At 44.9% G+C, this 23,541-nt stretch overlaps 1 protein-coding gene across 1 annotated transcript; it reads left to right on the top strand.

Moving 5' to 3' along the window:
* Window positions 1-17,476: 17,476 nt before the first annotated feature.
* LOC147459569 (serine/threonine-protein kinase STY13-like) lies at window positions 17,477-23,213 on the top strand. The gene is made up of 7 exons (XM_086510812.1): window positions 17,477-17,903; window positions 18,022-18,535; window positions 18,636-18,768; window positions 19,267-19,465; window positions 22,114-22,238; window positions 22,329-22,487; window positions 22,565-23,213. The coding sequence occupies exons 2-7, from the start codon at window positions 18,267-18,269 to the stop codon at window positions 22,889-22,891; spliced, it is 1,212 nt and encodes a 403-aa protein (XP_086366938.1). The 5' UTR covers window positions 17,477-17,903; window positions 18,022-18,266; the 3' UTR covers window positions 22,892-23,213.
* The last annotated feature ends 328 nt before the right edge of the window (window positions 23,214-23,541 follow it).

The following is a 23,541-nucleotide window of genomic DNA, read 5'->3' as shown; positions in this document are numbered from 1 at the left end:
CTCTACCTTGCACTTTCCTTCAAGGGTGAATCTGGGCTTATCCTGGATTCATCTAGGTACATTTTTTAGTCGTATAGCGGACATGCAGACTTCACATTATGAAGTTTTTGTCCGAGTTACGACCAATTGTATTGTGCTAATTCTTTCTATCTTTTGTGGTGCGTATGCCCTATCAACTATCTCATTTTTGTGCTATTTTTATTTTATTTTATGCTTCTTTTAGTGATAGGCTTCATTATGGCTGGGCCTGCCCTTAATCTCCGAAGTCATAACAGAAACTCAGTACGCTGAACTTTGTGTTGATGTATGCTCATGTGTGTGTGCATGTGGTGTGTGTTGTGATGGGGAGCATATGTTAGTACCTAGTTCTACACCCACTATTGGGCACTGGCGACGTTAGTGGGGATGTCGTGGTATTTAGTCAATACTATACATGATGGAGCTGATGGTTATATTGTCTTTTGGATGACTACCATGGGTCTATACCTTGCACTTTCCTTCAAGGGTGAATCTGGGCTTATCCTGGATTCATCTAGGTACATATGACTCAGCGGGTGCATTCATATTGTACATGCCACAACGCCCCAACATCGACATTCCTTTTTACAAATAGCCTTGCATTTAGCCTGTTGTTGTAACGTCCAGATATAAAATAAAGTGTCAGCTTTTGAAGCGACAAATGAGATACGAGCTAGTGGTTATGTGATTTGCAACTACAGGTGAGGGTTAGAGATCAAACCCTTGTCTTTATTTTTCACCAAAAAGTACCAAACTTGCTTCTATTATGAGGGAAAAGGCGTCCCTCTAGTGGGTCTCAAAACTAAGTGCCTTTTTTGAACCAATGGAGGCTTGCCACCTTGATTGAGGGTATGAAGTTCTAGGTAGTCCGGACCCCCCCTAAATTTATTGCATGCATAGCCATTTGGACCCCTCAACCTCTCTCCCTCTCTCTCTCTCTCTCTCTCTCTCTCTCAAACCGGGCCATCTTCAATGGCTAACGAGAGATTGGCCTTCAACCCAGCTACCCTTTATTGCTCTTAATCTACTTGTTTTGAATAGCATGTCTTGAGGTCAAGACTCATTGGATAAATCTTTCACTTGGGATTGTTTGTACCAGATGAGAGCTTCACTTTCCTTCTCTCTCTCTCTCTAGATACACACACACGTGTGTGTGTGTGTGTGTGTGTGTGTGTGTGTGTGTGTGTGTGTGTGTGTGTGTGTGTGTGTGTGTGTGTGCATACATATGTATATATACATATATAATAGGCATGGTTAGAGATAGGTGCAAAGGAAAAATAAAAACCAATGTACTATGAACATCACCATACAAAAAGCAACACATCATAATGTGAAAATTAACATAATTAGAAAGCTAGAGTTAAGCTAGATGTTTATAGATGCATACAAACATTTGCTCGGGTTTCTCTTTGCTCGGAAAAACTCGCTCGGTGCGTGGTAAGACTCCTTTTCAGGAACTTTAGAGGACTCAACAGTGAGTTGCAGCAGCTGGTTTGTGATCTTAGTGAGACCTCTAATCTTGATTTTTCATTGTCCCATACACAGCTTGATCCTATGCACCTCATCTCTTAATTCTTGGAAATCATTTAATTGAAGAGTATCATTGAATAGCGTTTGCCAGGTTTTCCATTCCATAGTTGATCGCTCATACCAATCCTGAAGATCATCTGTAATCTTATAGTATGTGAGCCGATCCACTGGTTTTGTATGTTGAGGATATAGTGCTGGAAAAAACCTCGGCAGCTCCGCTTCTCTTGCTGGCGGTAAAGCATATAGGAGCACTGGGGAATCAGGTACAAACTCTAGAAAATTAAGGATAGCTTGGTTCTCTTGCTGCATCATCTTTCTGGTAACTTTAACCAGCTGAAATGATCTCCGGAGAGCAGTTGCCTATTCTCCTACTATCATTTGAGTTCAAGGTCCCTTGCTGGTGATCGTTTGATCTTCAAGAATAGCTCGCACCCTCTGATCCAGAACTCCCCTAGCAATCTACATTCCAGATACATAAATGCTCCCCACTCCGTAAAAGTGGTCTTGCCCCGATCCTCAGGAGCAATCTGTAACTGGTTATAGCCACTATAACCATCCATAAATCTATACATCTGTAACTGGTTATAGCCACTATAACCATCCATAAATCTATACATCTCATATCTTGCAATTTCATCAAGTAACATATCTGTAAAGGGTAATGGAAATGGATCCTTGATGGTTTGAGCATTCAATTTCATCAAGTAACATATCTGTAAAGGGTAATGGAAATGGATCCTTGATGGTTTGAGCATTCAATTTCCTATAATCTACACATACTCTCAGCTTCCCATTCTTCTTAGGCACAACCACAATAGGAAACAACCAATCACTACTGGCTACTTCAGTAATGAACCCAACTTTTAGAAGGTTGTCAATCTCTTCCTTGACCTTCTTAGCATAATTTGGATTCATTTGATAGCGCTGCAGTCGTACTGGTCTGGCATCGGGTTTCAGTGGTATTCGATGTTGACAGACCTCTGGATCCACTCCTTTGAGATTAGTATGTTCCCATGCGAACACATCTTTATAGTGTTGGAACATATGTCGTGCCTTCTATTTCATCGTAGGATTCAAATGTTTATTGACCTTGATCAATCTAGGATTTTCATCATACCCCAAATTCCATTCCTATATCTCCTGATCATCTGGAAGCAACCAGTTAGGCCCTCCACCCTTTCTCTTGGTTGACTCGTCAGCCAACCAAGAGAAAGTGTGGAGGACCCCAAATTCCATTCCTCTAGCTCCTGATCATCTGGAAGCAACCAGTTAGGCCCTCCACCCTTTCTCTTGGTTGACTCCTCCATCCTCTGAGCTCTGAATTACTATTCTGATTTTCAATGGCTCCTCCAGCGTATACATATTCTACTCGTGTGCTGAAATCGACTGGTTCTTCTGGCCTTCCAGTTAGCCGAACTGGACATTCTCCTGAATTTAATTCAGTGGACTAGTCTGAAAATTGTTTCTTTTGTTTTTCATCTTGATCTTTGTTTAGTAAAACTGCATTGAGATCTATCTCTATTAATGAAAAGATATTCATAGCCGCTAACATTCTCTCAATTTTCTTCACCTTATACTTTTGGCAAAGCTCTTTGGGTCTCAGTTCCTTTCTCCAACTTCTAGTGTTATTTGTCTGAATCTAGATTCTGCACTGGCCCCTTGTATTGTCAGAGTTTGATTAGCATAGTCGTGAATAACTTGTGTCGTTTGCAGCCATGGGTGTCCCAATAGCATCCCATATGCTCCTTGCACATCCAGTACTAGGAAACTAGCTTTGAACTTTTCTTTGCCCACTCTTATCTGCATACTCTCTATCATTTCAGTTGCCTGCACCACTCGATGATCTGCCATTCAAACTTTGAAAGGTGTTGATTTCAGGTTAATAATTCCCATCCTTTGCTGAAGATGTGCTCCCAAAATTTTTACCCCTGCTCCTCCATCTAGTATGACACTCGATAGTGGTTCCCACTGTTTCCAAACTTTGTAATCCACCTGAATCACCGGCACTTCATCATCTCTGACAGATGTCAAGTTGACTGATCTGGCCTCCGCCTCCGCCTCAGCCTTCATTTGTTGTCTGATGAATTTCACAGCTTCAGGCAAAGCTCTTCTTAATGTCCTCTAACTCCACAGTGAGTTTCTGAATTCTATCACAAATCTTGACATGAATTTCCTCTTTCTCATGATCAGAGTTGTTGTCAAAACTTGAAGAACTGGTAGTATCTTCACAATATCATTCCTTTATTTCAGTGCTTTCAGCTCCTTTAGCAGTTCCCAACTCTTCCATCAACCCTTATACTGCAGCCAACATGGTCCCAGGTATCCCAGGCTTTGACTGATTTGGTTGTGATGTCTCAAAAAACTGGGTAGGTATCTTATGAATGACCCGGGCTTCAGAACTCTTTGGCTACTCTGACAGCTTCTTGGCTAAATCCTCTGTGATTTTCGCTACTAGTTCTCTCTGCTCCTACCATTCATCAACCACCTTTTCTTTACCCTTGGCCTTCCATACCTCTCTTTGTTGAGCTCATTGCTACTTTCAAGAGTGACTGGTTTTGCTAGATTTTCTAGAATTTCCTCAATCACCACCCCTTTACTTCGTGTAATTGCTCGTACGGGAATTGGTTCTGGAACCTTCGCCTCAGTATCCGCCGCAGTCACAGGTGTTTCTGGACACTGAGCCGTGAAATGCCCATACTTACCACAAGTATAGCAATTCAGGCTTCAATTCTAAAAATTACCACGACCTCGGCCCCAGCTAGTACCCGCTTGGTATCTACCGCGCCATGTACTAGTACCACTGATACATGGTTTCTTTTCTTGAGAAGTAGCGATTGTTTTCACTCTTACTGGTTTAGCATTGGTAAATGCCACCACTCACAAATCTTTTTCCTTCTTGAAATGATGAATTCGAATACCACAGTTGTTCCATAGATGGCCATACGCTTTGCAATAAGTACACTATGGGCATTCGTTTGAAACATGTTCTTTAGATTTACACTTTAAACACTAGGTTTCTATTCTTCTTACCGGTTGTCTGGTTTGGCTAATTTCAGCAATTTGCCGGGCCATCTCTTCAATCTTCCTATACCAAGATCCCTTCTTAATCTTGTCTTTGGTCCTTTCATCTGAGCTACTTTCAGAACTATTAGAGGCTCTATTGGAATCAGAATCTTCAGTAGAAGTATTGCTACTATTGGACCTCCTCTTCTTATGACTCTTTTCCTTCTTAGCTTGTTGTTCTAGCTTCAGGGCTCGTTGCACCAAATCATTGAATTTCTTTGTTAGTGATGGCACCTCTTGTCCCCTAAGTTTCTTACTGTAAAAACCATTCAAAAACCATGCTCGCGACCGCTTTTTAGATGGTGTTTCGTGCAGTTGTCTAGTCAGTTCCTTGATTTTCTCAACATAACTTATGACTGACAATTTTCTCTACTTTATCTTATCCAACTCACAGAGTATATCCTCATCTCCTCTGTTGTCTGAATATTCCAGTCGGAAAGCTTTAAACAGTTTATCATATGATCTGAGCTGACAAGCCGGGAAATGGTAGTACCATTTCCTTGATGCCTCCTTTAATGTTTGAGGAAAGTATTCACCCCAGTCATCTTCATCAATATTTTTCAACTCAGCATGCTGCTCAAAGGCTTGGATATGAACATCCGGGTCATCCTTCTTTCCCCCTTTGAACACGGGAAAAGAAATTTTCAATAAAGATGTGTAATCATGTCTATCAGCATCATTTCTTCCTCTTCTCACCTTGGTATCCTGGCTCCTTTTTGAAGCTTTCCTATAATGGTCTATGTCTGCATCCCAATTAATTTCTGCCTCCATCTCAGTTGTTGTTTCCTCCCTGGCTTTTCTACTGACTTCCTTTACTGCCTTTGGCTCCTTCGTCCCCCTGTGTGGTCTGAGAACTCTTGGCCTTGCGTCCTTCCCTTTCAGCCCTTCTTCTTCTGGACTGACTAGAATGCTGAGAGTCCTTTGCCTCATCAGCATGACTGTGCTCCTCCTGAGCCTCAGTGTCAGTTACTTGTTCATCCTTGCAATCAAAATATCTTTGTGACTCCTCAGGGATAGGGTCAATGTGGTAGGATGGTTTCCGGCCATGGCTGGGTTTGGGTGCCATCACTGCAACTAAAAACTCAAACTGGGAGAGGAGTTTTCTGGTCAACGAGCAACATCTCTAGCCACTGTGATCGCCAAAATGGAATTGGAGCTGATCTCTTTAGATAGCTGATTCTAGTGTTAGAATTTACAGCTACTGGTGATTCATTAGTTCAATCAGTAGAACTAGAGGAGAAGATAGGAATTGAACTGGAACGGTTACATGAACTGAAATACATCTGCTGAGGAGAGAGACAAACTGAATGATTGGAATTAGTGTTCAGATTCAGATTCAGATTCAGAGTTCAGAAAGAATAGATACAAAGTACATCTGACTAAAGTATACTCGACTAATGTATTAGGGATTACAGAGTAAGATTACAAGTGAGGATAATGTAGCTTGGGAACAGCTTCAGGACTACAACCACACAACTAAGAGTAAGAAGTCAAAAGATAAACAGCCCAAAAGTACAGCCAACTCGATTACAATGTAATGGGTCCTATTTATAACCCCTTTGAAGTTATTGTGGTAACTACCATGTAATTATTGACTGGTCCGCTGCTCAGCTTTCAGGAGCCGGTTCCCACCTAGTGGGACTACCTCCGCCATCTACAGGATGCCATGGGAGTGAAGCGTGCTAGGCACGAAGAGGCCTCTCAAAGGGAGGAAAAGATGAAAGGAATAGGAGAGTCTAGAAAGCATGCGTCTAAGCCTCGACGGAAGATCGACATTGTGGATTTTTCACTGGGCAAGTATGCTAAACCATATGACCTAGTTCAAGATGTTTTGATGTAGGGTCCGAAAATAACATGGCCCCAATTACTGCATCTTGCACCAAGGATGAGGAGACAATGGACGAAGATGGTAAGTACTAGAAAGTCAAGACCAAGGATAGCTGGGGCTATCTCTAGGAGGAATCTAGATGACATCCTACCTATCATGGATGCCCACATCAAGGGGCAACGTATCTCAAACATCTACATAGATGGCGGTGCACAAATATGCGTCATGAGTGAGAAAATGATGCACCATCTAGGCCTAGAGGTAAGTAGGGCGGAGCTAAAATGGCAAATAACATCAAAGTGAAATGCATAGGCATTGTGAATGCAGTCAAGGTGAAGGAATTCAACACAGAAGTGGAGGTAGACATTTTTGTCATGCCACACAAAGGGGAGGACTACCATATCATTCTCGGAAGGTCATGGCTCATGGCTATGGAGGCTAAGCAGGACTAGAGTACCGGAATGATCCAAATGAAGGATGCTAAAGGAAAGCCCATATTCTATGACATAAAGACTGGTAAGCAATGCAACATGATCTTGGAGGCATCGGAAGATGAATTCACCATTGACTCTTCGACCACCTCAAGAGAAGAGATGACAACAACTGAAGAGAGCGACGGTAGCATCGAAATGATGGGAGTTATCCTCAAAGATCCAAAGAGATTGACACAATCTGAAGCACCACCTGAAAACCAAGAGGGACCATTAGGTACGCAACCCTTGGTTGATACAAGTAAGTTACATCGGATGCTCTCCAGTGAGTTAACTAGGGAAGAGAGAGAACATTACATCTCTATGTTGGGTAACTTCACCACACATTTTGTTGATGGTTATGACAAGATCACAGGCATCACAGTGGTGCATCACCGCATAAGACTCAAGGAAGGAAGTAAGCCTGTAGTGCAAAAGCTCAGAAGGCTTGGGGTAGTTCAACAAAAGGCATTGCTCAAAGAGGTGAGGAATTTACTACAGGCAGGTTTCATTTACCCTGTCAAAGACTCAGAGTGGGTCTCTCCAGTGGTGGTCACACCAAAGAAGAACGGTAAGTAGAGGGTTTGTGTAGACTACAAACCTCTCAATTCAGCAACAACAAAGAGGGATCATTTTCCCCTCCCATTCCAAGACGAGATTCTCAACGAGGTAGCAAGTCATGAGCGTTACACAGTATGTGATGGCTATTTAGACTACTTCCAGATTAGCACTGTTGGGGTATAAAGCCCAATGTGGTCGCCCAGGTAAGTGGGCGGGCCGCCAGGTATGTACACATATTCTTTTGTAAAAACCTAATAAGAACTCACTATGCTCTACACATTACAGTAGAGTGAGTTCACCATATCGTCGTGCTCTTCTTCTCGCACTCTCTCTCGCGTCACACTTCCGCTCGTACTCCTTCAATTAGTATCAGAGCTCAGATCGAGGCTCGGGGCAGCATTTGCAGGTAGCCAGAGTCACCTGCTCAGATTGGAGTGAGATTCGATAGGCGAAGACACGGCCCCAAATCTTGTGGGACAGTCCGAAGGGCTTGGTGTTCTCAAAATTTCATTCTGAGGTCATCTCGGCCACTGTTCGGCTTCGACAAAGTTCTACGCAGGCCATTTTCGACTACGTGGTCTCGGCGGGTGCAGATTTGACTCTGCAAATTTGGGGTTTCGGCCTACGACTGCAGGTGTTGAGGATATCTGCACTTCCAGAGTGCTGATTTGTGGCTATCTACACAACGAAGGACGGCTTACAGTTCTTGGAGGCGTGTCACATACGACACGGGTGCACCTACACACAGACTGTAGGCGACATCCACTAGTTCATCAGGTAGCTTGTGTTTGCTGCTTGATATTCCAGATTTCATCTTGACATTGCAGGTACTTCCACATGGGATGTATTGTCAAAGATGATGTATGTCTGTTGAGGGTTTGCTGGCTGTGAGTCACGCAGCAAATAACCGCCGCAGCGGTTACAGCATACAGTGGGAAATTTGTGGATGTATGACTTTGTGGGAAGTCTATGTACTGTCAGATTTACTGCAGCCTTTGTTGAGGGTCGAGTGAGGTTTTATTGAGCTGGGGGATTCTCGAATGTTGAGATCCTTTCGGTGATACAGGTCTTGGAGCAATCCCTCGAGCACCCTTAGATAGGCAGCTAGGATGTATTGACTGTGAGTTAGACAATTGGGATTGCATCTTTGCTTTACTGCCGTTGAGGCATTGTCGTAGTCTATGCTTACAGGACAATGGCAGGACAGTGAGAGACAGTACAGGTGCAGGACAGGTTTACCCACAGCTTACAGTGTTAGAGAGACAGTGGTTTTTTTTGAACTGTTTTTTGGTCTGTTTTTGAGTACACCATAGCCATTTTACAAAGGAGACTCTGTCGAAATTTATGCAGAATCTGAAGCTTTCTTGGTTCATTTGAAAGGTTGATATTGGTTCAGAGGTCAGTTTACAGGGGAAACTCTGCCGAATTTTTCCCGGGAAAGTAAACTACTGTGAAGCGTAGCTATGGCTGGATCATAGGACACTGCTCTTTACAATATCAAGAAGCTGGATGGAACCAATTTCCCATTGTGGAAGAAGCAGATTTGGCACGTGTTGGTACAAAAGAAGCAGATAAAACCTATAAATCTCAAGGGGATAAAACCAGAAGATATGGACGAAGATGAAGGGAGCGAAATGGATGAATTGGCACTTTCTACCATTATGCTGACTTTGGGAAAAAGCGTTTGCTTCAATGTAGCAGACGAGATGTCGGCTTATCAAGCATGGTTAAAGCTGAGTGATCTTTATGAGAAGCAGAGTGCAGCTTCACAGGTATACTGGCTTAAGAAGCTTGTTGACTTGAAGATGAAAGAAGGGACCCCTATGTCCAATCATCTGAATGAATTCAACACCATCTACAGTCAGTTGTCAGCTCAAGGTGTCAAGTTTGATGAACCTGTTAGAGCTATGTTCCTGTTGATCACATTGCCGGAAAGTTGGGACACTTTTCGCACAGCTTTGAGTAATTCTGCACCTCCAGATGGTTTGAACATAGCAGGTGTAGAAGGAAGTCTGCTTACTGAAGAAACCAATAGAAAGACAATGGACAAAGGCAAAGGAACAGCCTTAGTTGTCAGGGGAAGGACCAAAGAAAAGTACAAAGGTGGAAAGAGGAATCAGTCTCGTAGCAAGTCCCGCAGTGCTAAAGGCAAGAGTGACATAGAATGCTACCATTGTGGCAAGAAGGGTCACATGAAAAGAGACTGCAGAGAATGGAAAGCAGAAAAAGGCAAAGAGAAAGCTGAAGACCATGGTGAGAAGAACAAGTCCTCAGTGAAGATTCAAGAAATAAATGTGACAAACACTGTTGCAGAGGATGACAGTCTAGTGTCAGGAGACATCTACTTCTTGAAGAATACAATGGACTCAGCTCTTCTTACAACATCTGATGGAAATGCACTGAGTGACTAGATTATAGACTCAGGGGCATCACTTCATGTGTCTCCAAACAAGGAGTGGTTTACCTCTTATGTGACCACTAAAGATCATGTTCGGCTAGGCAATGGGCAGACATGTGAGATCTTAGGTGTTGGAGATGTTCAATTGAAGTTTCAGAATGGCTCTTCTTTCACGTTGAAGAATGTGAGACATGTTCCCGCAATTACAAAGAGCTTGATCAGCACAGGTTTACTTGATGATGCTGGCTACGTCACCACTTTTGGACAGAACATGTGGAAGATATCCAAGGGTTCTATGACAGTAGCACATGGAGTAAAGTCTGGAGGACTTTACATGATCTATGTATCAAATGTCTCTAAAAATGTAATCAATGTAACCAAGCAACCGAACGTTTCTTTGTGGCATAGCCGGTTAGAACATATGTCCAAGAAGGGAATGGAAATCTTGTCTCGTTCTGGTTATTTTCTTGGCTTTTCATTTAATGATTTTGAATTCTGTGAACATTGTCTGTATGGTAAGCAAACACAGCAGCCACATGAGCATAGAAGCAGTAGAAGAGATACACAATTGGCACTTGTTCATAGTGATTTGTGTGGACCTATGCCTAACCTATCTCTAGGGGGAGCTTCTTACTTTATGACATTTATAGATGATTACTCGAGGAAAGTATGGGTTTACTTTCTCAAGCACAAGGATGAAGCGTTTAGTGTTTTCAAAACGTTTGTGACACTTGTGGAGAATCAGAGTGGCAAGAAGCTTAAATGCTTACGCACTGACAATGGTGGAGAGTATGTTTCAAAGGCCTTTCAGGACTTTTGTGAGTCAAAAGGTATAAAACGTGAACTTACTGCTCCTTACAATCCTCCTCAAAATGGTGTTGCTGAGAGGATGAATAGGACCATACAAGAGAAGGTCAGAAGTATGTTGTCTAATGCACAGCTGCCAAATGGGTTTTGGGCTGAAGCTGTATCAACAGTTTTTCATCTTATAAATAGATCTCCTAGCAAGGTTTTGGAGAAGGATTCAGTGCCAGAGATGGTATGGTCAGGGAAAATATTGCATGGTGATTTAGATGTGGAAATTTACATGCAGCAGCCAGAAGGGTTTGTTGAGAAAGGCAAGGAAGATTTGGTATGCCAGTTGTTAAAGAGTCTTTATGGCTTAAAACAATCACCGAGGGCATGGTACCATAAGTTCCACAAGTTTATGATTTCTCAAGGCTACAAACGTAGTGAGTTCGATCACTGTCTATATACAAAGAAGGCTAAGGATGGCAGTTAGCTGATCCTTATTTTGTATGTGGATGACATGTTGATTGCTGGCAAGCACTTGGAAGAAATTTCAGCTTTGAAGTCAAAGATGGAAAAATCGTTTGACATGAAAGACATGGGTGAGGCAAGTCATATACTTGGTATGCGCATTGAGAGAGACAGATCAAAGAAGTTGATTTGGTTATCTCAAACAGAGTATATTGACAAGGTTTTGCAACGTTTCAATATGGAGAAGGGAAAGGCATTGAGTGTTCCATTGCCACCGTATGTGAAACTTAGCAAACAAGATTCTCCTGTGTCTGAGGAAGAACAGGTTGAAATGGATAAGATTCCATATGCTTTTGTAGTGGGTAGTTTGATGTATGCAATGATTGCTACTCGCCCAGACATTGCATTTGCTGTGGGGTAGTAAGTCGATACATGTCAAACCCAGGTAAGAAACATTGGGAGGCAGTGAAAGGAATATTGAGATACCTGAAAGCTACAAAGAGTATGCGTATATGCTATGGGAGTCAGGAGCTAAGTGTAAAGGGTTTTACAGACTCAGATTATGCAGGTGACTTAGACAACCGAAGGTCTACGTCAGGGTATGTCTTTACATTGGCTGGTGGAGCAGTGTCATGGCGTTCTAGATTACAAGATTGTGTTACTCAGTCTACTACAGAGGCTGAATATGTTGCAACATCAGAGGCATGCAAAGAATCAATTTGGCTTAATCGACTAGTAACAGATTTGGGAATCAAAGAAGAGATGCCTGTGTTATATTGTGATAGTCAAAGTGCTATACAATTGGCTCGCAATCCAGTTTATCACTCAAAGACAAAGCATGTGGATGTGAAGTATCATTTCACCAGGGAAATGCTCGAGGATAAGCAACTTCAGCTTGTCAAAGTTCACACCACAGAAAATCCTGCTGATCTACTTACAAAAGGACTTCCCTCAGAGAGCTTTGCGCATTTTCGCAAGCAGTTAGGTGTAGGGTAGTACATCACTTCTCTACATCTCTTGTATATTAGCTTGTATAGTAGCTTCTCTCACACTTAAAGTACCACATTGGACTTTAAGTGGGAGGTTGTTGGGGTATAAAGCCCAATGTGGTCGCCCAGGTAAGTGGGCGGGCCGCCAGGTATGTACACATATTCTTTTGTAAAAACCTAATAAGAACTCACTATGCTCTACACATTACAATAGAGTGAGTTCACCATATCGTTGTGCTCTTCTTCTCACACTCTCTCTCGCGTCACACTTCCGCTCGTACTCCTTCAGTCACCAGGAATGTGAGCGGGGTTGCAAAGTAACGCGACTCCAATGGAATGTGGGAAGCCCGGCGGCGGCAGATGCCCAACCGTGGCTCAAGGTATACACAGAAGACATGCCCAGCAGGGGTGTTTCGAGTCGTCAGGATATGTCGGCTCCAAATTTTCTTCGGGGGGGGCTCTAGGTGAAGAGACCCTCCATGCTCATCAAGCAGCTATCAAGAACAAAGCAGCGGCTAGTCATTGGGCAGCCTGCCGACACGAGGACACAATGCTAAGTGTTCCCCTTCAGCAATCACCTTCAATCGGCCTCCAGTTGGATCGGCCCTCAGATATGCAATTTCTCATCAGTCAGGCTCGTCAGGAGTTGACCAGCACCTTGTGAAGAGGTAAGCGGACCCGGAGTCAATTGTGACTATTATCCATTGAGCTTCAACCTGGTATTGGTATGGCTTGGCAGAGCGGTCCAAGGTAAGGGCCCGACTCATTCAAATACAGCCTCAGCTGCCAACAAGGATGGTGAGGTGACTTTAGCATTGGTGCTTCAAGCCAGGTGGCACAGGCTCAGAGTCACAATGGCAGTGGATCATCTTCAGAATGCAGCATATGCACATAGACCCCTGTGGCAGGGTCACGGGCAGTGTGACAGGCTGTCCCTCGTTCAGAACATGCAAAACCAGCATCATCGAGCTTAAGGGTACAAGGAATGAAAACATATAGGGAGTGTGATCCTTGACATGAATATCGACGGCAAGTGCAGAGTGTCTACAAGGGTTTTGAACCCGTATAGCAAACAAGCTTGGACAAAATCTCCAACTCAAGAATTCACAGGTGGAAAGAAAGAAAAGCAGTTCAGCGGCCTAGGCCTGGGAACCTGGCCGTCATAGCAGCGGAGCTAAGTGTAGCTCTCACCAGAATCACCGGGGCAAGCCCCCATGAGAAATCGGAACAATAGCGCCTTGGATGGAGGGCGTGTTAGGAATACTCCACCCTCATGTCAATTGGGGCAGGAACCTAAGGACTGGATTGAGACCACTTCAGAGGAAGTAGGAACAGGTACAAGGATGCTACCACAAAATGTATCGATCTACAAAGGACACAACGAAGATGCGAGCTATAAAGCACCCGGGATGGGACGAGGTCGCTCATCCTTCTAAGTATCTCCTGGATTGTGTTGGGCGCAGTTCAGAGACGCAGTGACTTGACGTAAGAAAACACATTCAGCAGCCAGCCGCCAGGCAGAGTTTATCCTAAGATGACCAAGGCCTGCTTCGACGCAGTCAGAGCAAAGGGGTAGAGCCAAGGCTTCTTCACCGTGCGGGGACAAGGAGATGTCACCCAGCATGTAGTCCAGTGGGACTCTCATGAGGTCAGGCTAGACAGCCCCCTCCATTCAGCATCATCATCAGCAGTAGCGAGGTAGGTGCCAAGGAAGGCCCTCCTCATCATCGGCAAAGACAAGCCGGCAAGGAAAGGCCGTGCTAGATCAGCGTGAGGTCAAGAGTACCTCTTGAGGAGAATTCAATCTGCAGGTGAAGGCATGAAGACCGAATCCTAGCCCCTATGCTAGCGATTGAGCCCGGGGCTTCAGCAAAACACCCAAGAGTGGTTGAGCCCCCTCGAGGCAAAACACCCCACGGTTGAGTCTGAGGTATCGGCAAAACATCCAGAGTGGTTGAGCCCCCTCGCGACAAAACACCCCAACTCAAGCACAAACGCATTCAACAACATCCAGATCATCAAAAGCAGGACCAAGTGCTTGCGGACTATCTGGCTACAGCCAGAGCCCCAAAGCAGCGAAGTGAACATCAAAAGTAGGACAGAGTGCCTGCCGAATATCATGCTACACTACTAGAGTCTCAACATTTCAAAGAGACAGGATCTTCAAAAGCAAGACCATGTGCCTGTAGACTATCAGGCTATGTAAGGGCCATTTCGCATCAGCAAAGCCGGGGACCCGATTTCGACTCGGGTGGACCGTGCACCTATCCACAACAGCGAAGCCGAGGACCCGATTCGACTCGGGTGGACCGTGCCCCATTCTACACAGCTAAGACGGATGACCCTTAAGTGGTGGACCGAGCCCCTTCATCGAAGCCGGGGACCCAACTCGATTTGGGTGGACCGTGCACATCCTATCCATCAAAGCCGGATGACCCAGAAGTGGTGGACCGAGCACCACAGCGAAGCTGGAGGTCTGCGAGCGGGCGGGCCATGCATCTTTTTCCTTAACAAACAGATTCGGGGATAGCCCCCCACAAAGACGGCTCAATGCAAGGGCCACATGAGGATGGCCCCCTCACAAGAAGGCCGGAGGTTGAGTGATGCCTCCCACAGTGACGGTCTACGAGATAGCACTGCTCATACACACAAGCCAACATCAATCCAATCAGAGTGGGCACATCTTCAACAAAAGAAGGCAATCAAGGATATGTCCACCCTGATGGTGACATAGACCCTCAAGCAAAGACACCTACATTTGGGCTCAGACAGGAGCCCCTCCAAGGTAAAGACAGCGAGTATGCCTACATCATGCTCATAAGGAGCCATACATGTACCATGCAGCGTATCTCAGATAGGAGCCTCTACAGGTACATATGAAGTCAAGCCCCACATTCGGCTCAAGATGGAGCCTCAAGGGCACACAAGAAAAAGTATGTGGTGCAACCACATCGGGCTCAAGAGGATGAGCCCCACCATCAATCTTCTTTCTTCAACCGCACTATCAACCCTTCATCAAGATTGCAGCGGATCTAAGCAAGGGAAAACACGAAGACCCAAGATGAGTGATTCTCAGGTTTGTTTTCGTTAGCCAACGAAGGCAGGTTTGTTAAGAACAAATCAACGTTCTTCCAGATCAAAACAGATATATGTGAGCACTCGGGCTCAACTCAAGCGACAAGCTTCAAGCAGATAGCAAGGAACAGAAGCGGATCGGCCAATCTTCTTCTCTACGAGTTACCTACTTCAAGTCTTGCCCTCAAGTTTGCAAGACTCAGATCAGAACATTCAGGTTCAACAGAGTCCTGAAGTATGCCAAAGCTTCAAGGTATCAATGGGATTGACCTGTCGGCAATCTCAGGAAAACCTTGGTTTGTATGCCAAGGAAGGAATCAGATAGGCTTCATCTCTTTTGGTTCAAAGGGACGGACCGGTGCTCAATAATCCTAAAAGGTACCTTCTACAACGTACCTTACTTCAACGAGCGGGTAAGCTCATATCAAGACATCCAAGTCTACATGAGCACTCAGTAAGTGCTTCAAGAAGGAAAATCCAAAGGCCAAATCTTCAAGAGGTGGGTGGCCTCGGTAATTAAGCCCAAGGATCCAATTCGACAGAGTAACTTACTCTTCATGGAATGCGAAGAAAAACTCCTTTTCAGTGCGCGGGATATGCACCATGTATTCAACTCAACTAAATGCGAAGTGGACCTTCGTCGCCATCCAGGAAGGAATCATCACGAAGTCATTCAAATCTGCTTTCCTAGAAGCAGTGGGAATCAATGCGACTTGGTTCTCACACTCAAAGACGAGAGCTGCATCGTCACTGCAACAATAGGTAAAATATCTGGAACAGACAGGTTCCTCGGCATGGATCAACCCAGCAATGTGGTCTGTGCCACTCAATGTATATACACCTATCATTCAAGCCCCAACAAAAGTGCCAAGCGGACTTGGTACCCACATCTTTTCTGCCCCTCATAAGCACGACTGTTTGAGATAGACACTTCCTCATCGGTAAGACTGCTCATGCAGCCCATTTTGGATCTCGTAGACGCACGTAGCTCTACACCCTCCAAAGCATTAACCAGGGAGTTTCCTGCCCTAACAATGCTACTCTCGGGACGAGAGTTTTCTAAGGGGGGGTGTATGTTGGGATCCGGTTGATTCGGAGCTCCCGTGGTGACGGTGGGACGGTGACCACCCGATCTCGGCTAACCACGGCTCGGTGCTGCGGGGATGCACGATGGACCCGGTTGGGGACGATGGACGATGGGACATAGTCCTGACCTTGATTTTCTCCTCACCTCACCGTCTAGGTACTACGAATGTGTGCAGGGGTTTGAGAGTACCCGGTACGGGAGTGTCCCCCTCCACTTCATCACGTGGAGGTAATCGGGGGAGTCCGCCACGCACGGGGACTCCTTGACCCAGTTTCAGGGCCGTCGGCTCGTAGCCGGCGGGTCTCTTCGGCGAGCGTCGGCAAGGCGCCACACGCGGACGGGTTGTCCATTTTGGACGTTCAAGTACTCCACACGGAGGTCTTGACTTCCTCTTCGAGCTCAGCCATGTACATTCATGAACGCAAGCCCGATGCGCTCCTCGCTCGTAGACGAAGGCTGCGGTAGATTCGTAGTTGGTTCTTTTCGGCGAGCGTTGGCTCGACGCTACACGCGGATGGCATGTCCGTTTTGGACGTTTAGGTACTCCACGCGGAGACCTCGGCTTCCACTTCGAGTTCAGCCATGCACATTCATGAACGCGCACTCGTGGCGCTCCTTGTTCTCAACCAACGGGCTGCTGGTAGGTTCAAGCCACCCCGACCCGAGGCGGTCTGGGACTTTTCGGCATTTTTCCAAGTTAGCCCAGAGTGGCCTGAGAGAGTTCCAGGGGGACCTCTTAGATATGCGCTCAAGGCCCGAATAGCTTCGTTCGCTCAACATGGATCCTAAAGACGCTTCCGCACTCAACTAAACTTCAACTCCGCGCGGTGCCACCAAGGCTCCCGCGCACGTCAAGCAAGACGTGATCTCGGGCCGTTTTCTGGACGAGCCCGTCAATGAGCCGCCAAAGGGACTCAAGTCAGTGGACACGAGCCTCCCAACATGCGAGCTCCAAGTTGTGGGCCCTTGGCATCTAGGTGAAGGTGTTCATCTTGAGTGTCCCGGGCAGCCCCGTAAAACTCACTCCATGCCCTGGGGAAGAGTGAAGACCTCTGCCAATCTTTATGATCTTGTATAGCTAATTTGCTACACAAACCTTAGCTGTGTGAACACGTGCTTCTTTTATTGTTGTTGGAAGTGGGGCTCGGCTTTTGAAAGAAGCACGTTCAGATTTCAGAAGTGGTAATCCTGGAGAGAGAAGAGAAAAGAGTGCGCGAGACAGACTAGAGTCTGGGAGAGAGCGAGAGAGAGAAGAAGAAAGAGAGCACGGAGCAGAGGGAAACTGGAAGTAAAGCGCAGCTGCAAGGACACGTAAATGTGCTGAAAGCTGCACATACACGGGGAGAGAGAAAGACGCACTTCATTTGCAGGTTTTGGAAAGGGAAGCTAGCGAAGGGGAGAGAGAGAGAGAGAGAGAGATGATCTACAAGTGCCTTCCTCTTGGGCACATCAGGGCTTCTCCGTATGGGCGGTTCATGGTTTTCCAGCTTGTCCATCCTGCCCAGTGCTTAGACATGGGCAGAAACCTGTCCATTATACTCGTTTAGAGTCTGCACACAGGAGTTGATGGGCATTGTCAGATCAGAGCCTTTGATTTGCAGTGTCAATCTGTGCCAAGAGAAACGTAAGGAATTTGTACGGAAACATATTTTTTGTTTTGCTTTTGGTTTCCAATCTGAGGAGTTTATGTTAAAAACGATGACTGCATTTAACGTGCATTATTGCTCGCATTCCATGAGCAGGCGCAGGTACTGCTGCGAGCGCGGTCGTGTGCACGTAGACAAGCCATACTTGTATCAACAGACGCACTGTTTGGATCAAAATACACGTGGATCTTCAATAGGGATTATTTCACAAGATCAGCTGTTATATTATTGACAAGATTAGAGGAGAGGACTTCTTGGTCAGACCAAATCTGAGATATCTTGGAGTGAGACATTATAGTTTTATGAGTTCTCACTTCTGTTGATTCTGCCTGTCATTAGTGATGGGCTCAAACGAGGGCACCCATTTCACAAAGAAAGATCTTTTAAAGGGTCCTGCAAGAGTGTTGCCAGAAAGCTTGAAGGATGGAGGAGAGGGAGAAGATGTATTCGGTGGTACTGTGGATAGCTCGGTTTCTATACACAGCTCAGCATTAAATCAGACGGCTGCTCGAGAATTCAGTATTGATGGAAAATGGGTTATTGACCCCAAGTTACTGTTTGTTGGTCCTAGGATTGGAGAAGGCGGACAAGGCAAGGTCTATGAGGGCAAGTGAGTATTGTTGATTACCCTTGTGGAATTCCCTTTCCCAGGGTTCCTAATTGAGTTGAAATTTATTGTGCTGCTTTTATTTGTTCACGATCCTCTTCAGGTATCGAAACCAGAGTGTAGCTCTGAAACTAGTGCACAGGAATGGCACTCCAGAAGATGTGGCAAAACGGGAAAGTAGGTTTGCAAGGGAGGTTACACTACTTTGCAGACTTCAGCATAAGAACCTTGTCAAGGTAGGTCCTGGATATTTGATTCTTGGCAAGAGAAAATGCTTTTGGAATGTGGAAAATGCTCTCTCCTGATAATTATAGTATGGGGGTTCATATTGATGAATTGCATAATATGTATTAAATGAGAACTGATCCACAATGAGGGAATGCTGGAGAGGAAGGTTGCTGGAAGGAAGCGCAGTGAAGAGATGAAAGAAACATTTATATATGGGAAAAGGCCAGGCAGTCTTGAATAGTGCACAAAAAGTCAAGCCATTTTTGAATTTTTAAGCTCAGGATGCACATGACATGATTCCTTGTTTGTGCTCCAATGCCTAATCTTTCGTTGTAGGAGAAGGGCACTAGGAAGATTTCAATTTTCATGCTAATAGATGAGAGAGGATCTGCTTAGAGAGTATGTTGAGTGTGGTGTTCCTCTATGATTGTAACCGAGCTTAACGTGAAAGGATGATCACATTGATGGAAATTCCATTTTATTCTTGTTTCTTGTCTTGTTGTTAGTTCATTGGAGCATGCAAGGAACCGACTGTAATGGTTGTTGTGACGGAGCTTTTGCACGGAGGATCATTGAAAAAGTTTCTCATGAGCATCAGGCCCAAACGCTTGGATCAGCGAATAGCCATCAAATTTGCCTTGGGCATTGCTGAGGCGATGGAATGCCTGCATAGTCATGGGATTATCCATCGTGATCTTAAGCCGGGTATGCCCTGGCGCTTGTGATTATACGCAACTTGCTTGCTTTTTACAAGGCTTTTTGTTTAGTGCTCTGTTGGTATATGCACTTGCCCGTACATTTAGATAGATCTACTGATGGATGTGATCCAGGAAGAAACTTGTGACCAAGAGGAGCTATGTTTTTGCTGTTTCTGATAAAGAGACCGAATAAAGATTTGCATAAACTTAAGAAATAAAGAGGCAACATTTTTGTAGTCACATGGGAATGAGGGGATAGAGATGGGGATGGTGAATTGAATTCTCTCGGGACTTAAGATGCTTATGAAGGGGTGTGTGTGTGTGTGTGTAATGCGCTTGGACAGAATTACTCAGACGGTAGGACAGAATTACTCGACACTTGAATTTGATGTTTTGACTCTTGAGCTTGTCCTCTGGATGGCAAGACTATGTGGTGAGCCTGGCTGTTTTGGATCTGGACTTTATGGATGCATATTCTTCTTTGTACTGAGGATGAGGTTTACATATTATTCTTCTACAATTGCGCTTCTTCTAAAGCCGATTTTCATATTCAAGCTGTGGGATCTTGAGGCAAGGAGTGCTTCGTTAACTTTTCAGTGCCTCTTGCTTAGGTTCGTCAGTGACCCGGGCCAGGGGTTCTGGCCGCCTTACAATGCTGTTGAAATAGGTTCAAAAGATGGTACATACAAGGCAAAAATATCACGCTTTGGCATTTATTTATGGGTGGTCCATATGGCAAGCTAAATGAAGTTGGATAGTGGTAAGAAGGTGCTTTTTTAGGAGTTGTCAAGCATGAAATGGAGGGACTTGGTAGCTTTTACAGTGGGAGCACATGAAAATGGACATTCTATTCTTTGTTAATTCTATCACTTGGCCTAGCCTGTGTTTGGTCTATCATTTTGCCTGGCACATTAGAAAGGTGTCTGCACACTAGCTGAGCATATGGGTGGAGACTTCTGGGCAGCATGTGCCAAACAGGGATAGGAGAGCTTCCTGAGGTTGGGTGGAGATTTGTGGGTAGCACGTGCCAAAGGGGGTAGCATTGATGCACCGAGAGGAGAATTTCCATGAATGCAGGAACTTGCCTTAGCTAGGTGTGTTGTTATTAACACCGACATAACCACTTTAGGCGTTAAACAGTGAAATGTTAGTTACGTTCTTGGTGGAACTGGTTGTTGTGTTCCTGGCACTACTTCTTTGGATTGAGTCATATTGGGGTAAAAAAACCAGAGAGAAAGGAGTGAGGATCTTTGCATTGAAAAAAAAAAAAAAAAAAAACCTTGTGTAAATACAAGGCGGTTTTAGTAGTGGCTGCCAATTTGGGGCCTTTGTGAAAAATAATACTATATATTTTTTCTTTCGATTTTCTGCTTTTGAACTTCTGAGAGGGATACTTGATAGCATATCAAGTCCACTCTATGTGTGAGTGTGTGCATGAGAGAGAGAGAGAGAGAGAGAGAGAGAGAGAGAGAGAGAGAGAGAGAGAGGTTGCCTCCTGAGTCGTGTATGGAAGGAGGGTGCCCAGAGTGGGTGTAAGGAGAGAACTCTCCTATGTGAAAACGAAAGAGTGGGAGATTGGGCTTCTTTCATGCTATGGGTGTGCAAGATCATGTGAGCTGTGAGTTGAGAGAGAGCAAGGTGGAGATACCTATTTTAGAAGTTCGTGAACAACCGCCTAAAAGACCACTAGATGGGGAGTAAGCCTTGATAGGAGGGAGGGGTTCCTTTGGAGCAGCTGGATTAACAGTCTGAGGTGTCCAAGGAGTTGCAACCAGAGTTATCTGCAGATCGTAAGGTGTTGCAAAATTGCGGCTCCTTGATACACACTCCAAGGTACCACGTAGTGGCGGCTTTGTCAGAGAGACGGCGGTTCCTTTGGAGCAGCTGGATTAACAGTCTGAGGTGTCGATGGAGTTGCAACCAGAGTTATCTGCAGATTGTAAGGTGTTGCAAAATTGCCAATGTACCACGTAGTGGCGGCTTTGTCAGAGAGATGATGGGTGATAGCAGAGTCCCAATGCAGGATGAGGACTTTGATTGTTCTGTTGACTTTGCTTCTTCTTCGTATTTCCCTTTGTCCATCTGGTTGCCTTCCATCTGGTCTGTTTATGTTGAAGGCCCCTTGAAGATCTCTTTTGGTGTACACCAGTGTTTACAGCCCTCCATTCCAGCAGCATTTTAGAGGTGAGCAGAAATCTTGCTGTGACTTGTTGCTTTATCTCAGGTGCGTTGCTTCCTTTTGAGTCCATTTTCTCTATGCTATGTAGTGTAGGTGTGGTGCCTTTGGTGCATTGTTCAGAACTGTAGAGAGGGAAGTAGAGGGAGGGGAAAGGGGCTGGGGTGTGAAGGGGTGAGAAGAGTGTCTCTGTGAGACAGAGAATGTCTATGTACACACGAATGCGTACAAACATATTCATGGGGCATAGAAAGATGGATGACTAGCAATCACCAAAGATGTACAAGGTTGGTAATGAGAAGTTACAGGGACGGCAATGTATTCATGATTACAGGTGTATGACTAGCAGTTACCAATGATGTTTTGGTTGCTAACAACAAGGTACAGGGACGTTCTGCCAGTAGCTGCATAGAGAGATATGAGCAGTATAAAAAGATTTTGTGGGCTTTTGTGCTGAATCTTTTAATATGCCAATGCAGACAATGTACTACTAACAAATGATCAAAAGACTGTGAAGCTGGTGGATTTTGGATTGGCAAGAGAGGAAACATTAACAGAAATGATGACAGCAGAGACCGGAACATATAGGTGGATGGCACCAGAGGTACGTCTTTTTGCTTCAAGGGACATGTACTATACAGCTTGTACGACGTAAGAATCATTTGGACTCTGGTTTGGCTCCTTTTACTATCAGCTCTACAGTACTGTCACGTTGCGCAATGGAGAGAAGAAACATTACAATCAAAAAGTCGATGTTTACAGCTTTTCAATTGTTCTGTGGGAGCTTCTTACTAACCGGATGCCCTTTGAGGGAATGTCTAATTTGCAAGCAGCATATGCTGCGGCTTTCAAGGTAAATTTTGTGCGAGCATGCCCTTTTTTTGTGCCGGCTTAGATGAGAATGGTTCTCTGATGCTTTATTTGATGCAGGGGACAAGACCAAGTCTTTCTGATAGCTTAAACCTACCGGATGAATTAGTGTATATTATGCAGTCGTGTTGGGCAGAAGATCCGAATGTCCGCCCAAACTTCACGCAAGTTATCCGCATGTTGAATACCTATCTAACAACTCTACCAGCACTGGAGCATTCAGTCCCGCAAATGCAGACGGTTTCCAGAAGCTTGGCAGAACAGAAAGAGCTATCAAGCAGTTGTTCAACGAGAGAAAAAGAGGATGAAACCATTGGCAGCAGCAACCTGGATGTTCTGGGCAAATCAAGAACTGGTCTCTTTGAATGCTTTCGTTTCTGCATCTAGCAAGTTGTGTCGTTCAGCTGCTCAGTGGTTGTTGGGGTTGCTTCTCTCATTCACGGGAGCGAGCTTCTTTACACTTGCTTGTTCCATCACTTCGTGGAAAAGAGATGATGCAGAGGAAAGGGATGCAGCCTTGAAGACTGGTAAAGAAGGAGAATACGACTGCTACAGTTGTAAGTTGTATGTGTGTAGGTGCAGGCATTCCATCATTATCAGGTGCTTGCTGGCTCTCTCTCTCTCTCTCTCTCTCTCTCTCTCTCTCTCTCTCTCTCACACACACACACACACACACACACACACACACACACACACTCACTCACTCACATCTACACTCACTCATATACAGGGGCTCAATTGAGATGGCACTTATGATGCTTCCCTAGTTTATACCTCATTGTAAGCCACATGTAATACTTCTATGGACAGCATTTACTTGCTAACAAAATGAAAAATAATATTAAAGACAGGAAGGTCTCTCTCTCTCTCTTTCTCTCTCTCTCTCTCTCTCATAGGTCACTTTGGCCTTTTGAAGACGTTAATATAACATTTCATTTTCTCATGTCCCCTATGACGTTAAAATTTATCCTCTCATGGGGTGTGTGTCTGAATAAGAAGAGGAACTTGGAATAACCTTTCTCTCACCCAAGTATGGT

Source organism: Adiantum capillus-veneris, chromosome 4 (genome assembly GCF_014529385.1).
Source record: "Adiantum capillus-veneris isolate H3 chromosome 4, ASM1452938v2, whole genome shotgun sequence".
In the NCBI taxonomy this organism is placed as follows: domain Eukaryota; kingdom Viridiplantae; phylum Streptophyta; class Polypodiopsida; order Polypodiales; family Pteridaceae; genus Adiantum; species Adiantum capillus-veneris.
This window is presented reverse-complemented; position numbering and strand designations above follow the sequence as displayed.

What these genes read in the sequence shown, in the direction of transcription:
- LOC147459569 (XM_086510812.1), top strand. Translation starts at nt 18,267, where the DNA reads ATGGGCTCAAACGAGGGCACCCATTTCACAAAGAAAGATCTTTTAAAG. An exon ending in AGCATAAGAACCTTGTCAAG is followed by an intron (nt 18,769 to 19,266) that starts GTAGGTCCTGGA and finishes TCTTGTTGTTAG; the next exon opens with TTCATTGGAGCATGCAAGGA. An exon ending in CCATCGTGATCTTAAGCCGG is followed by an intron (nt 19,466 to 22,113) that starts GTATGCCCTGGC and finishes ATGCCAATGCAG; the next exon opens with ACAATGTACTACTAACAAAT.